Source organism: Typopeltis vanoorti, chromosome 19, assembly GCF_054136105.1.
Source record: "Typopeltis vanoorti isolate ZY-2024b chromosome 19, IOZ_Tvanoo_1.0, whole genome shotgun sequence".
NCBI classification, from domain to species: Eukaryota; Metazoa; Arthropoda; class Arachnida; order Uropygi; family Thelyphonidae; genus Typopeltis; species Typopeltis vanoorti.
Genome location: NC_143567.1, coordinates 97,198,335 through 97,214,140, shown reverse-complemented (window position 1 = coordinate 97,214,140; position 15,806 = coordinate 97,198,335). Strand labels below are relative to the sequence as shown.

Genomic DNA, 15,806 nt, shown 5'->3' with positions numbered 1-15,806 from the left:
TAATGGCCTTTCTTCAGATGACCTAGCACTATGGATGCAAGTGCCAATTTCACAGAGCTACACATAATAATAATAATAATAAACAACTAATTATTATAGAGGCAGATAGCAAAAATGATATCAGAGCTGTACAGTGTTGGTTATAAGGATAGACTGAGGGCATGAAGACTGCAGAGTTTTACGAATAAAAAACAGAGGTGATGATTGAGGCATTTAGCTGTTGAGAGATAATTATTATATATATATAAATTAATTAATATTAATATATTATTATATATTAATATTATTAATCTAATATTAAAATCTATTAACATTTATATTAATTATCTAATTGACACTGGAGAGGTTTTTCTGTATAGTAGAACAAGAGGAGAAACAAGGAAGAGACCATCCCTGGAAAACATGAAATGAAGTGGTGAGTGAGCGGGTGAGAAGTAGTGTTCTTGCCTTAGATGTGGTTAAATCATGGAATGCATTGCCTTAGAGGATGCTGAGAATGTGCAGACAGTGAATATCATTTTTGCTATCTCCCTCTATATCCTATCCAAGCTTCCTTCATCTTTTGCATTTCACTGACCAGATCTGAGCAGAATAATCTAGAGGCAATTTGATGAAGGCTTTATACAATGAAACCATAACCATTTTATCTCCTGGTCAACATCCTTCTCAATATTAAAGAATCAAATTTCTTTAAATTTCTGTCAACCATCACCCATAAGATCTCTTGCCTTTTCTACTTCCTCTAATACTATTCCACTAATAAAGCATGCAGCTTCACACTGGTAGATCCCAAATTTCAAGACCTTTCATTAGTTACATTAAGTTGATATCCTAATTTATTCACTAATCTTTTTACCTTATTCAAATTCTCCTGAATGTTGTCAACATCAGCACTATTACTAATAATCTTTCGAGTTTCACATTATCTGCAAACAACTGAATATTTTCCAGCAATCTAGTGACAATATCAATAACATAAAGGTCAAGCAGTGAAGGTTCCAATACTGAGTTCTGTGGAAACCCATTTGTGACCTTCCTTCTCCTTGATCCAGCTCTCCTGTACACAACTTTCCAACAACTATCAGATATCTATTTTCCAGTTCAATTTACTAATTGACATCTAAATACACTTGTATTAAATTCCTGATATCTAAACCCATTTATTTTTTGATAAAAGAAAAACGTCCTTATAATCAGTAACTGTAATAAATTATTTTGTGCAATATACAGAAAGAATGATTATTATCATTATTATTATTAACATCAAACCTTCATGATGACTCATTATAAAATCATGCTCTAAGTAAATTCTAGAGACAACAAATTAATTTTATTTACAAGGACAGTTATTTAATTTTGTTAATTGTATAATTTTTAACAATGACTTAAATATCTCTGCTTACAAAAATATGTTTAAAACTATAACAATAAGACAGTGATGTTAACATCTTTTAAAAAAACTTCTATCAAACTATAATAAATCTCAGTACAATAATCTTTCTTTATTCTCAAAGCAACTGACAGTAGAACTAATCTAATCTGTATGTTGGTGAAGCCAACTGGTCACATTTTTCCGTATATTTTGTTGCCACCATATATTCATATTTATGAATTCAAGACTTTCATCCAATGCTTTTCGTCCGGGTCCTAATTCAACTTGTTGAAAGAATGATGATACCTAATTAATATAGAATACATTTAATAAGGAAGTGGAAACAATTCTTCAATTTCATGTTACATTAATTTATATTTACCATTATAATAATATAATCTTGTTATTATTATTATTGTTATTACATGGTAGTCACAAACTCAATGAGGGAGGCTCTAAACATTTCATCAGGTGTTAACAAACATTCACACAAATCTATCATCGTTTACTTTGAACCCATTCATTGACAAGTCACTCACAACAAAATCTGGCAACTCATTCATCACTCTTCAAGCAAAACAAAAATCTAGTCCTTACCCCCTTACTCAGTTTCATGGGATGATCTCCAGTTCCTCCCCAATTATTATGTACTTAAAATTTTTCCTCCATATCAATATATCAATCCTAGAAAAAAAAAAAAAAAAAGAAAACCTTCAAATAACTTGTGTCTCTATCATTTCTCATATTTTCTGCCTATCAACCAATTACTGTAACCCACAAATCTTCTACCTACCCTCATAAGGAGCATTCCATAGACCTGCCACCATCTTGGTCACTTCTCTCTGGATTCTTTCCACAAGAAACTGCGACATCCAGATGAGGCCTTATCAAGGCCTCCTTATCTGTGCTTGTCCGTGTGTTCATCATTAACCACATAACTATGAGTTATTTTAATTGCCACTTTGGCAATATGCTAACATCAGATCTATAACCATATCATTTTCCTGCAGTCCAGCTCCAATAAGTACACAGTTAGTAATCTTTTCATCCCAAAATGTATAACCTTACACTTTGCCACACCAAACTGATGGCCATTCTCCTTTGTCCATAATGCCTTCTTCTTATTCAATTGTCATCTCCTAGAAGGAGGTTGGCAACCATGTCACAGAACCTTTTTCTTTCTTTTGCTGCTCTGGAACAATTTTGGTAATTTAAGCCAGTCCAGTCCTTAATGTCTTCGAACCACATTCTCCTGGATCTACCTCTCCCCCTTTTTCCATCCAATTTCCCTTCTAATATTAATTTCTGAATGCCTTCTTGTCTGGTTAGATGTCCAAAATATTTAAGTTTTCGCTCTTTAATTATTTTCATTAATGTTCTTTTCATTTTTGCTTTCTTTAAAACATCTTCGTTTTTCATTTTCTCTGTCTATGGTATTTTCAACATTCTTCTGATGGTCCACATTTCGAAAGCTTCTAATTTTTTCTCTGCTTCTTTATTTAGAGTCTCCAAGTTTCACTGTTGTAGAGAAAGCTTGACCAGATATAGCATTTTATTAATCTTTTTCTTGTGTCTATATTAATGTCTCTGGATGTTAGAAGTTTTCATATCAGTAAAGGCTTTTCTTGCTATCTCTATTCTTCTTTTTATATCTTTAAGGGAATTTCCTCTGCCTGTAAACATTTGTCCCAAATATATAAAAGACTGAACCTGTTCAATTTTCTTTTTGTTAACAGTTATGTTCAGTTTCTTATTTATTGGTTCTTTTGATATAATCATGTACTTTGTTTTCTTTAGGTTAATAATTAGTCCCATGTCTAAGCTTCAGTTGTAAATGTCTGTGATTATGTTTTGAAGATCATCTTCAGATTGAGCTATAAGAACTGTGTCATCTGCATACCTGAAGTTGTTGAAGTTCCTACCTCCGACTTTTACACCATTCAGTTCTGAAATATTTTTAAAAAATTGCTCACTATATATATTGTACAGTAAGGGTGATAAGACACATCCTTGCCTTACTCCTTTTTTGATTTCAAAGTTGCCAGAATATGTATTTTTATATCTTATTGAGGCCATTTGATTCCAGTATATATTTGTAATTATACGTAGATCTTTTCCTTTTAACCCATTATTCTGTAGGATATGTATTAATTTCTTGTGATCTATTGAATCAAATGCTTTGGTGTAATCAATAAAAGAAAGATATATGCTTTTCTGGTTGTCAAGGCTTCTTTCACATAATGTTTTCAAATTGAAGATTCCTTCTCTTGTACTTTTGTCTTTTTGAACACCTGATTGAGTGTCTTCTATTTCTACTGACAAAATGCCTTTTATTCTTTCTAGGATTATTCTCAGTAGTAATTTTGTAACATGGCTTGTTAAACTTATTAGTCTATATTCTGTACATTCAAAAGTTCTTGGAATTTTGGGAATAGTGACAAAGATGGATTTCCTTAGATCATCAGGGATGTATCCTGAATCATACATGTTATTAAAAATAACCTTTAGGTCATTAAGTGTGTTTTCATTTACTTTCTTTAACAATTCCATAGGGATCTGATCAGGGCCTGGTGTTTTACCTGTTTTCATTTGACTTAGAGCGTATTCTATTTCTTCATATGTAATTGGTTCACCATCCATATTTTGTATATCTGGTGCATCTGTACGATCAGAGCCAAACAGTTCATTTCCCTATTCTTTCCATCTTTTTATGATATCTTGTGTCTCTAGTAGCATTTTTCCATTCTGATCTTTTATACAAGGATTATGGTTGAAATTTTTCTTTTTATTTGTCAGGGCTTGGATTGATTTATGTATTTCTTTACTATTGTGTTTCTTGTCCAATTCCTCTATTACTTTACATTTTTCATTTAGTCACTTGTCTTTAGCCTTCCTGCATTCATTTTTTATAATTTTACTGAGTATTCTATACTGTTGTGTACTTTTCTTTTTTAGTCTTTCATTCATAAGTTCTAGTATTGATTCAGTCATCCAGGGTTTTTTCTTATTGTATTTAATTTTTGGGATAACCTCGTTAGCTGTCTTATATATTGCACTTCTAAAATTTGACCACCTGTTTTCAATTTCCTCTGTGTTACAAAGTATACTGTCTTCTGTTTTATATCCTACATGATCTAATTTCTTCCTAATTTCTGAGTTAAACACCATTATGTTGTCAGGTATATTCAGAGCTGTGAAGTCAAGTCTTTCAGTATGATTGTTTTTAGAAATGTTTTTTTAGTTTAATTTTTAAAGTTTCCTCTGTGTTACAAAGTATACTGTCTTCTGTTTTATATCCTACATGATCTAATTTCTTCCTAATTTCTGAGTTAAACACCATTATGTTGTCAGGTATATTCAGAGCTGTGAAGTCAAGTCTTTCAGTATGATTGTTTTTAGAAATGTTTTTTTAGTTTAATTTTTAAAGTGGACACAACAGGGTTGTGGTCTGAACCTATATCAGCACCTGGGTATGTTTTTATGTTGGTTATATTATTTTTGTATCTATTATTTATCATTATGAAATCTATTTGGTTTCTTACAGAGTTATCTGGGTTTGTCCAAGTATACAGTCTGTGCTTTGGATGTTGAAAGAAAGTATTCATTATGCGCAAGTTATTTTGAATGCAGAATTGTATCAATCTCTCACCTCTTTCATTTTTGTCGCCTAATCCAAATTTTCCAACAACTGGATTTTCTTCCCCCTTCTCCAACCTTTGCATTCAAGTCACCCATCACTATGAGTATCTCATTTGATTTTACATCTTCTATAGATTTTTGTAAGTTATTATAAAAATCTTCTATTTCTTCATCATTGTGATTCATCGTAGGGGCATAAACCTGGATAATTATGATGTTAAAAGGCTTTGCGGCTAATTAAATAAGTATTATTCTTTCATTTATGGGCCACAGCCTCATTACACATTTAAAGATGTCTTTCTTAATCATGAAACCCACTCCATATTCATGCTTCTCTCCACCAGAATATACAAATGTAAATCCATCTTTAACTAGTTTTCCCATGTTAGGCCATCTTGTTTCACTAATTCCTATCGCATCAACTTTAAGTCTTTTTATTTCTTGTATAAGGTTGTCAAAATTCCCTAGTTTATATAATGTTCTCACATTCCAAGTTCCAATTTTCAAGACTCTCTTTCTTGTTTTCAAATGAGGAATATCAGATGCCAACCTTCCGTTTGGATTTAAGTTGACATCATCATAGAGTGCACTTGCAGCACTCGTTTTAATCACAGTTTCAGTGTCTTCTTCCCTGTAACTATTTACAGCTTGGGATGTTGTAGAAGTTCTAACTTCCAAAGCATAGCTTGTAAAATATTTCCGTTTCTCCATGGTCAACTATAGGATAGAGGATAGTAACGTGGTGACGCCCCGATCTCTTCCATGTCTGCAATAGCCAGCTAAAGCCAGCTAACTTGGCTCACACTGTCAGCCATTGATCTGTATTCAGAATCTTCTGCCTGCCAGTTTTTTCACATTGCCATTGATATATGAATTCTTCCACCAGTGATGAAACAGCAGATGTCATTGCAGTCCTAACATCTCCCACGCTGGCCACATAACGTCTTGGGAGATGCACTTTATAGCTTTCTGCCAGCTCTTTGCTTAGTATCAACTTTGCCATGGTGCATTACGATACCATGTTTCCCGGGGGGGGGGGGTCCACGTGGAGGCATGATACTAAGACTTCCTGGGTATGGCCCTCTGGACTTCACCAAAATATTGGCACTGCCATCTATATCTGTTCCATCAGGGTTTTTGACCGTGTCGTAGGTTGCCAGCCCACCATGGAAATCCATCCCAGGCTTAACTGTGCTCAACATGCTACAAGCATGACTGATGGCTAGTCAGCCAAGATCCTGGTAGGAGAACACAGCTAATTCTGCCCCTATCCATAATGCCAGTCTATTTAAATCATCCTGCAAGATCTCTACATCAACTTAATTAAATATTGCTTCATTAGCAAACAATTAAATATCTGTTCTCAAATCATTTCCTATATCATTAATGTGCAAATTAAATAGCAGCAGCCCAAGTACAGAGTGAAGTGGCACACTGCTAGTGTTAAGCCTTCTCCTGGACTCTACTCATCAACACCACCAGCTTTATTTCAACTCCATTTTCTGCAATTAGTAATTGCAATTACTAAATTGCAATTAGCAATTTAGTAATTCTGTCAAATGCCTTTGCAAAGTTCAACAGCATCATCAAATAGTCATTATCTTTATTCAAACTCGGAAATTCAAACTTCACAAAATCATGATACCCACATACATTTTCCTATTCCTATCCACCCATTCCAGAATTTTTTTCCTTAACCAATATCTTGACTCCAACTCCTGAGATGAATTGGTTGCTAATTTGTTGCCACAGTCTTTGAGCCTTCTTTATGCAATGGAACTATCCTCCCCTTGAGACCCACTGAAAGCTGAGACTTAAACAATCTTGTCAAAAGTACTGACAGTTCCCTAGTACATTCTCATAATACATGAGTAGATACATCATTTATTTCCACATCTGTTTCATATCAAGAGTCAGTATTACATAGACATCTCCAGTTCATCTATCTCCATGTCATTCCCACTACACTTGTTACTGCAATATTTTCACTGGATGATTGATACACCATTGCAAAGCGATCACTCAGTAATTCAACAATTTCATCTGCTTCAACACTCCCTACTATCAGCATTAATTGAAAGTATTTTAGTGTAATCATTCTACGTCTTACTTGCCACATATCAAAAGCATTCTTTGGGATATGATAAAAATTATATATAGACATATAAAAATTATATATAGGTGAGAGCACTGATATAGTCCTGAACTGGAGGATGAATAAGCAAGTGGAGGTATCAAAACAGAAAGTATTTATGTTGAATTATAATCATAGACTTAGAAACCAACTTGCAGCAGTACAATGGACGAAAGAATTTGAAGGAAGAGGGGGGGGGATCAACAGTGCATGGAAGATACTTAAGAAAAAATTTGTGACAGCAGTGACAGATTGTATACCTTGAGTGAATATCACCATGGCGAATATCAGAAAGTTGATGGAATGGGTGGCAGATTGGAGGAGACAGAGATAATACTGAATGCTCTGCCAGCTCTATGAGATTTTTTTTTTTTTGTAACTCCCACCCATGAAATTATAATGTAAACCTATAGCACATTTGTACAGTGAGTGGACTAATGAGTTTTTTTCCATTTTTTTATTAATTATATCTATATATATTGTATTTTTATGTATGTTTTATACAGCTTGGAAACCCTGCTCTAGAGACCAAACTTTTTCAGGCTACTTCATGCCTCCAATAAGCAAACTATTGGTCTCACATTGAGTGAGTGATGAAATTCATTTCCCACCTAAAGACAATCACAAACATTCATACCCATGGTGGGATTCTAACTTGTAGCCTGTTAGGTGGAGAGTGGATACCACTCAGCCAACCAGGCTGGCTGATCACTTTCTCTTTATAGACCCTTCACAATTTATTTTATTTTTATTTTCCTGCAACACATTAGACTACTAAGCCACACTTGAATGTCCTCCCAGTTTTGGATACACAGTCTGATACTGCTTTTAATGAAACACCGCTTGACCATCTCCCATGCTCTATTAAATCTTTCCCCTGTAGATTATTATGCCATGTTACACTATTGCAAGATAGCTCCTCAGAATGGTATAATCACCTACTCTGTCATTCCACATATATCCATTCTTAAATGAAAATCCATAAGCTTATATTCTAACCATAGTGTCTATGGATAACATGGTGAATATCAGTTAAATCTTTACCACAGTTCAATATTGTATTGGCTTGTACATTATACTAGACAACAAATTATATTTGTATTTTTAATCTTTTATTTAAGTATCAATAAACAAAAGTTTTCATGTGATTTATGCTTCATAACTAGGCTATTTGCATATAGAGCTGATGACTTCACATTAAACTGCTTCAGGATTTCATAATGCACAGCACACCTGTTTTCGGATCTATATGTTACTATGCGAAAGCGTCGCCACACACCTGTTTTCCGATCTGTATGTTACTATGCATTATGGAAAGAGTCACCACCCAGATCAGCTTTAATCTAAGATTTCATCTATAGTACATAGACCTATGGAGATACTGAAGGCTAAATCAATATAGAAGTCATATATTTTCTATATGGAAGTAGTCAAATGGCTGTATTGGCATATCATGAAAATACTCTAGATCAGGGGGTTCTCAACCTTTTCCAGTAGCGTACCACTATATTTAATTCAAATTAAGCACCTCCGTAGTGCAATTGGAAGAACAACGGTACATTGCGCCCTTCGATTGGAATAGGCCTAAGTTCGATTCTCGTCGCGACGGGAGGAATCTTTATCTGGACGATTTTCAATCGAAGGTGAGTTAGCCGATCTCATACAGAGGTAGCAGGGTTTTTTCTCCCGGAAACTCGGGTTTTTCATCTCGCATACAGACAAATCGGCCCTTCAGAACACACGCAATTTACAGACATAGAATACCAGTTGTGATGGTGGAAATAAGCGGTAGATGGCGTTGATGGAGACGATTCGTAGTAGAGGTTCAGTGTAGTGGTTGAGACAGTTTTAGGTGCCTCCCGTGATGAGTCCTCGGACTCCTTGGAGGTATCAGGAATAATAATAATAATAATATTAGATGTATCAGTAAGGCAGTGGTTCACGTACCACGTACCAGTGGTACGTGTACCATAGGTTGAGAATCCCTGCTCTAGATGATATACATATAAAGTACAAAGTATATGTAGAAAGGCAGTTTGATGAAAAATCAATAATCTATATATTCAAGTAATCTAGTAGTGAAGTAACTACATATGCTAACTTTTCAACTTCATGCTTGGATAAAGGATTAAAACAAGAATATAATTCCTTGCAAAAAAAAAAAAAAACTTTCTACATTTGTGTTAGCTTGTGTTTTGTACCTAATCTGTGTACTAACTGATGATTATGATTAGGCATATACATGCATATATACATTTGTGAACGTCAAAATTTAGAGAAGTTAGCAAGCTTCAAGTTAGTCCAGTTATTTGATTCAAAAACAATAGCTGATCCCACAAACCTATTATAACAAGTGCTGTATACAATTTAATGAGGCTGAAAGAAAGTTGTAATCTGATTTTCCATTCCAAAATTGGACCACATCATTCTACTTGACAATGATTCCTATTTAAAAATACTACATTAAAAATAACCCAGACTAAATCACCTGATTTATGTCAAAATGATTATTTCTAGCATTAATCCCTTTCCTAGTCTCACATCTTTTCTGTTGATGCTAGTGTATTGTTTCAAGAGGTAACTTTTTCTCCTGATTGTAAATAAAAACAGCAGGAACCTTACCAAATCCACTTAGCAAGATTTTTCATTCTGTTGTACCATTGTAGTACAATACTTGTTCTCATTCAATATTCACTTTTCAAGAAGCAGATATAGTTTAGTGATTGTAAACATCAAGTTGAAATTAAAAAGAAAATATAAACCCCATCATCAGAAACGAAGAGATACAGAACAAATAAGTGAAACAGAAATGGGAAGGTACAGAACAGTGTTAGAAGAGAAACTTAAAAGTGTGGACAAAAAAAAAAAGTCGAATCCAAGAGTGAAAGGAGTAATGAAGGCAATTGAAGATGCAGTTGAAGAAACAGTACCAGAAGAAGAGAAGATCAAGAAGAAGTGGATTAGACAAGAAATACTGAAGTTAGTACAGGAGAAAAGAATGTTGAAGATAAGAAGGGATAAATCAGAACAAATAGAGGAGCAATATAGAAAAAAAGTGTAATGAGGTGAAAAAAGCAGTCAGAATGGATAAGATTAAATGGTTAGAAGCCCAATGCAATAATACAGCACTATGGAGAGCAGAAAACTAGGGAGGTGTACAAAATGATTAGAACCATTAATAGAAGGTGGCAACCAAAACATACCATAATTATAGATGGAAAAGGCAGAGTATTGATGAGTAAAGATAAAAGTGTACAGTGGTGGACAAGATACTGTAGTGATTTATATGAAGAAAAACTAGATTTAGATAGTGTTAGGAAACTGACCGAAGAATTGAAGCAGATATCCCGCCACGTAATGAGTATGATATGGACATTTTAAGAGGAGAGGTAGAAAAAGCAATAGGATGGCTAAAACACAACAAGAGTCCTGGTAATGATAACATCACTGAAGAATATAGTGGTGAAAGTATGGTTACAGAAATGCACCAAGTATGTAATATATAATATGGAAAGAAGGGAAAATGCCAGAGGAGTGGGTGAAATCGATATTAGTGAGATTATACAATAAAGGAAATAAACTAGAATGTAAAAATTGTAGAACAATTCCCTTGACAAGTCATCTTGGCAAGGTGATGATGATGATACTGACAGAAAGATTGAGAACACAATTGGGAGAATACCTTGCAGACGAGCAAGCAGGATTTAGGAAATATAGAACTACAATTCAACAGATTTTGACAATGCAGTTAATAGCAGAGAAAGCTAGGAGAAAAAACATATATACTTGCTTTGTTGATTTTCAGAAGGCATTTGATAGTATCGACCAGAAAGTGACATTAGCAGTGCTAGAATCCTATGGAATTGACAGGAAACTAATAGCTATATTAAAAGATGTCTATAAGAATGCAGTTGCAGCAGTTAGAAAAAGTGATGATTTGGGGAAATGGTTTAAAACGAGCAGAGGTACCAGACAGAGGAACCCAATATTACCAAGCTGGTAATATTGGGTTTTCATCGTGCATTTAGAAAGAGCAATGGATAAAATGAAGGAAGATACAAAAGGAATATCAGTGCATGGGATAAGAATTAACAATCTCAGATTTGCAGATGACATTGTTATTATTGAAGAAGGTGGAAGAGAACTACAAAAAACATTGAAATTGTTAAATGAGGAAGGGAAAAGATTTGGACTTGTTATGAACTTGGAAAAAACAAAGACAATGGTATTTGGTAAGAAGAGCATGAAACAAAAGATACAAGCGGATGGAATTGATATAGAAAATGTAGAACAATTCACATATTTGGGAAGTACACATGATTTGGACCGTAAAGAAGAAATAAAGATCAGGATTGCAAAGGGAAGAACAAATCTGAAGGAAATGGATAACATCTGGAAAAGTAAAATGATCTGCCTGCCAACAAAACTAAGAGTACTGGAAACATGCATCTTTAGCAGTATACTGTATGGATCTGAAAAGTGGATAATAAATAAGGAATCAAGAAAAAGAATTTTTGCATTTGAAAGAACTTGTTACAGAAAGATCCTAAGAATAGGATGAGTACAGAAAATCACAAATGAAGAGCTCTATCAGAAGATATAACCAAAGGAGAATCTAATGCAGAAGGGTATAAAAAAGAAGCTGCAATTATTTGGACACATCTGCAGAATGAGTGAGGATCGGAAGATAAAGACATTCATGTTTGGTATTATGGATGGTGTAAACAGAAGAGGTACACCATACAGAGAATGGATAGATGACATAAAGGACTGGTGTGGAATGGGTGTACAGAAACTGTGACACTTTGCACTGGACAAAGAAAGGTGGAAGAAGATAGTGAAGGAGGCATTGGACACCAACCGCAGTGAGCCCATGGTTCATGATGATGATGATGAATAGGGAAATTTGAGAAAAGTAACCACTTACCTCATTAAAGTCAGCTAAGGTGCTGAATTGAGATACTGTATAAGAAATGATTTTCCCAAGAATTGCATCTTCTCTAAACCTAAAAGCAATAAAAAATATATATATTTATGAAAGTTGAATATCTGTGATCTCATGTAACAAGAATTATCAAGGATGGCTTTTATTTATTTATTTAATTTATTTTTTTTACAATTCCTTGCAACTGTTGAAAATTGCACTGGATGATAGTATAATAGATTATCACAACCACTCCTCGCTTTCAGATATATGATCACATTTTACTATAATAAAACCATTATAGTGAATAACTCATTATAAAAAAATTACAAAAAAAAAAGTGGGAATTAAAATCTCACAATGTCCATAACATTTTAAATAAAATTCACTGTAGTGTGAATTTTATTTATTATTATTAGTAACCTCCAGGGAGTCCAGAGACTCATCGAGGAAGTGCATCTACTCTACAACTCTATCTCCACCACTCACAATCCACCAACTGACCATAACTACACCCAAGCCATATATTGCCGACCACAACTAGTATTTCCACAGACAATCACAAACATCCATGCCCATGGCAGGATTCAAACCTGCAGCCTTCTGGCTGGGGAGCAAATACGCTAACCACTCAGCCAGCCTACCTGGCTGGCTGAGTGGCATTTAGAATAGTGTGTATGTATATATTATTATCATTATTTGTGAAACCTCCAAGGAGTCCAAAGACTCATCGTGGGAGGACACCTACAACTGTCTCAACTACTACACCGAACTTCTACTAAGAATCATCTCCATCAACGCTATCTACCATATATATATATATATATATATATATATATATATATATATATATATATATATATATATATATATATATATATATATATATATTTTTTTTTTTTTTTTTTTTTAAAGAATTGAATGACTAGAACCGAGATTTAAGTAAAAAGGTTTTAAAAATGTTACAAGCCGAAACTAGTAGTTTCGGCTTGTAACAGCCTTCATCAGGTGACATTATAAAAGAAAGAAAAAACACTAAAACACTGACGCTTAAATAAACTACAAACATCATAGAGAGTCTCTATACATAATTAACATTAAAACGTTGTGGTTGTATTTAAAGCTGTTCTTTCGTTTGTGGTATTGTTGGGAAAGTACGTGCTAGTAGCATCTCATGAACGGCAGTACATGATTACAGCTGAATGACTATCTGGGAGGTTGTACCTCAAGTTATTATTTAGATGAACAGGATTGAAGATGATTTCCCCAGATTCTACGATTTTTCTCTCTAGTTTGATTTGGCTAAGCATCAACAGGTTGGTCTTCTTGAAATGTTGCAAATTTCATGCTGTCTTTCCTAAATTTTTGTCCTTTAAAGAAAATATAACAACTGAACGTGCGAGGAGAATCTATCATAAAGCTAAATTAGACCTACTGTCTGAGAGAATCTTGGATACTAAATGAATGCTAGCTTTTCTTTTCAATAAAAAAAGAACTTTAGCAGAGAAACTGGAAGAATCTCTAGATAATGTAAGTTGGCATACCTTTAATATAAACTGTGAATCTCAAGCAGCCACAATAGAAAATAATAACAAAGTAAATCTTATAAGAAAATTTGAAACATTAAAAAGAATATAAAATAATAGGAACTTCTCAAAACCACACATCAATATTGACAAAGTCATTATCAACAAATCTTCTTATATACTTTCAGATGAAGAAAAAAGCATCCTTAATAAAGGTCTAAACTTTATTCGTTTCCTCAAAATTTATACTAAAGGAGATGCTACTTACAAAAATAGAAAAAGCTACTTCATTTCTCCCTCTCTCATCTCTCCCTGGTTTTTCGGAAGTTAGTTGCTGTCGCGATATAATATATGTCGGTACCGTCAGAATCGAACGCGTAACGGCGGAAGACAAAACGAAGCTAAGTTACTGTATTTAGTTATATTTCATTTTATTTAATTATATTAGTACTTAAATGTTCTGATGTTTGTACTTTTTTCCCCTCTTATTTATTAATTGAATAATTATTAAGGATTACGCTACTCGGCAGTAAGGAATGATGGTGGATTCAGCAGCAGTCGCAAGTGGCGTAACGCCAAGTCCTCCGCCATTTAAGAACTCAATTATTAGCAATATCATAAGGGACTTTGTGGCATGCAGTACTTGCGGCATGTATGCTTCTAAGGAATTACATATGTGGTTTGTTAAAGAGAGTGGAGAGCGTATGTGCGCAAAATGCAGGCAGTTGGAGGAAATAAGTACATTAGATATATCGATATCCGACTTTGTTGCTCCAGGAACGGAGAATGAATGTAGGAAGACAAGTAGTATGATAGGAGAGAATGAGAAAATAATGGTTGATAGTGTGGAAGGTGTGAGTGACTGTGGAAGTTTAGGAGATGGTTTTGTTTGGGAGAGTGAATTTAGATTAAGAGTGACTGACCTGCAGAGGGAGATAGATGAGTTGAAAGAGGAGGTGGAATGTCTAGTGAATGAGAGCAGAAGTATGAAAGATAAGATTAGGAGAATGGAAGAGATGAATGCAAGGCGAATCAGAGTAGGAGAGAGAGAGAGAATTTAAGGAGTATGAGTGAGAGGTATGGGGGTGCTAGAAGAGGAGAGATTGGAAACAGTAGAAGAGAGGGAATGAGAGAGAGGTATGGGAATGCTAGCAGACGAGAGGATGGAAACAGTAGGAGAGACGGAATGAGAGAGAGATATGGAAGTGCTAGAAGAGGAGAGAATGGAAACGGTAGGAGAGATGGAATGAGAGAGAGGTATGGGAATGCTAGAAGACGAGCGGATGGAAACAGTAGTAGGAGAGACAGAATGAGAGAGGGATATGGAAGTGCTAGAAGTGGAGAAAATGGAAACAGTAGGAGAGAGGGAATGAGAGAGATGTATGGGAGTGCTAGAAGAGGAGAGAATGGAAACAATAGGAGCGATGGAATGGTAAGAGGTATAATGTATGGTGACTCAATGATCCGTGGTGTTCAGGATAGGATGCGTGAGGAGTGTTTGCCAGGAGGAACAATAGAAAGGGTGGCTATGGCAATTAAGAGAAGTGAAAGGGTGGATGAGATGATTGTGATGGTAGGAACAAATGACTTGAGTGGTAATGTAAGTCGGGCAGCGAGAGATATGAGATTTTTGCTTGAGACTGTACGGAAGAAGACAGAGAGAGGAAAAATAGTGTGCGTGTTGCCTAGGTATGATAATGATGAGCTGAGCAGAAGAGCGGTGATATTGAATGGCATAATAGCGAGAATGTGTGACAAGAGAGGACTGGTATATGTGGATGCTTGGAGTGCGTTTGAGGAAAGAGAGGAGTTGTTTGCGAGAGACCGTTTGCATTTGAATGAGGAAGGACGTAGGCATCTGGAGAGATTGCTGTTCTGAACGAGTCAGTGTGTCCCAGGGAGGATGATAGCAGGGGTGGCCTCTTGTGGGAATGGATACTTGGGAGAAGGGAGACAATGTCAGGTAAGACTGAGCCCAGTGGAGTCTAGAAGGGATAATGCTGGGTATAGAAACAATGGCATTTATATGCTGTATACTAATGCCAGGAGTATCCAGAATAAGGGAGAGGAATTGGTGGCGCAGATAGCATCAGCCTGGCCAAAAATTATTGCGATCACTGAGACGTGGTTGACAGAAGAGGATATAAAAACAGGAATAGAAGTCGCTGGGTATAGCATTTTTCGCCAGGATAGGAGGGGAAAGCGTGGTGG

The 15,806-nt window shown here is 35.0% G+C and overlaps 1 protein-coding gene across 1 annotated transcript in view; it reads right to left on the bottom strand.

The window, feature by feature from the left end:
* Positions 1-1,512: 1,512 nt before the first annotated feature.
* LOC150096378 (glutamyl aminopeptidase-like) overlaps positions 1,513-15,806 on the bottom strand; it is a 365,847-nt gene continuing 351,553 nt past the window's right edge. Inside the window, exons 17-18 of the mRNA XM_090409047.1 lie at positions 12,073-12,151; positions 1,513-1,678 (exon numbers count right to left, since the gene is read on the bottom strand). Of these exons, the coding sequence (XP_090265173.1) occupies positions 1,535-1,678; positions 12,073-12,151 (223 nt within the window). The 3' untranslated portion in view covers positions 1,513-1,534. The remainder of the gene's footprint in view (positions 1,679-12,072; positions 12,152-15,806) is intronic.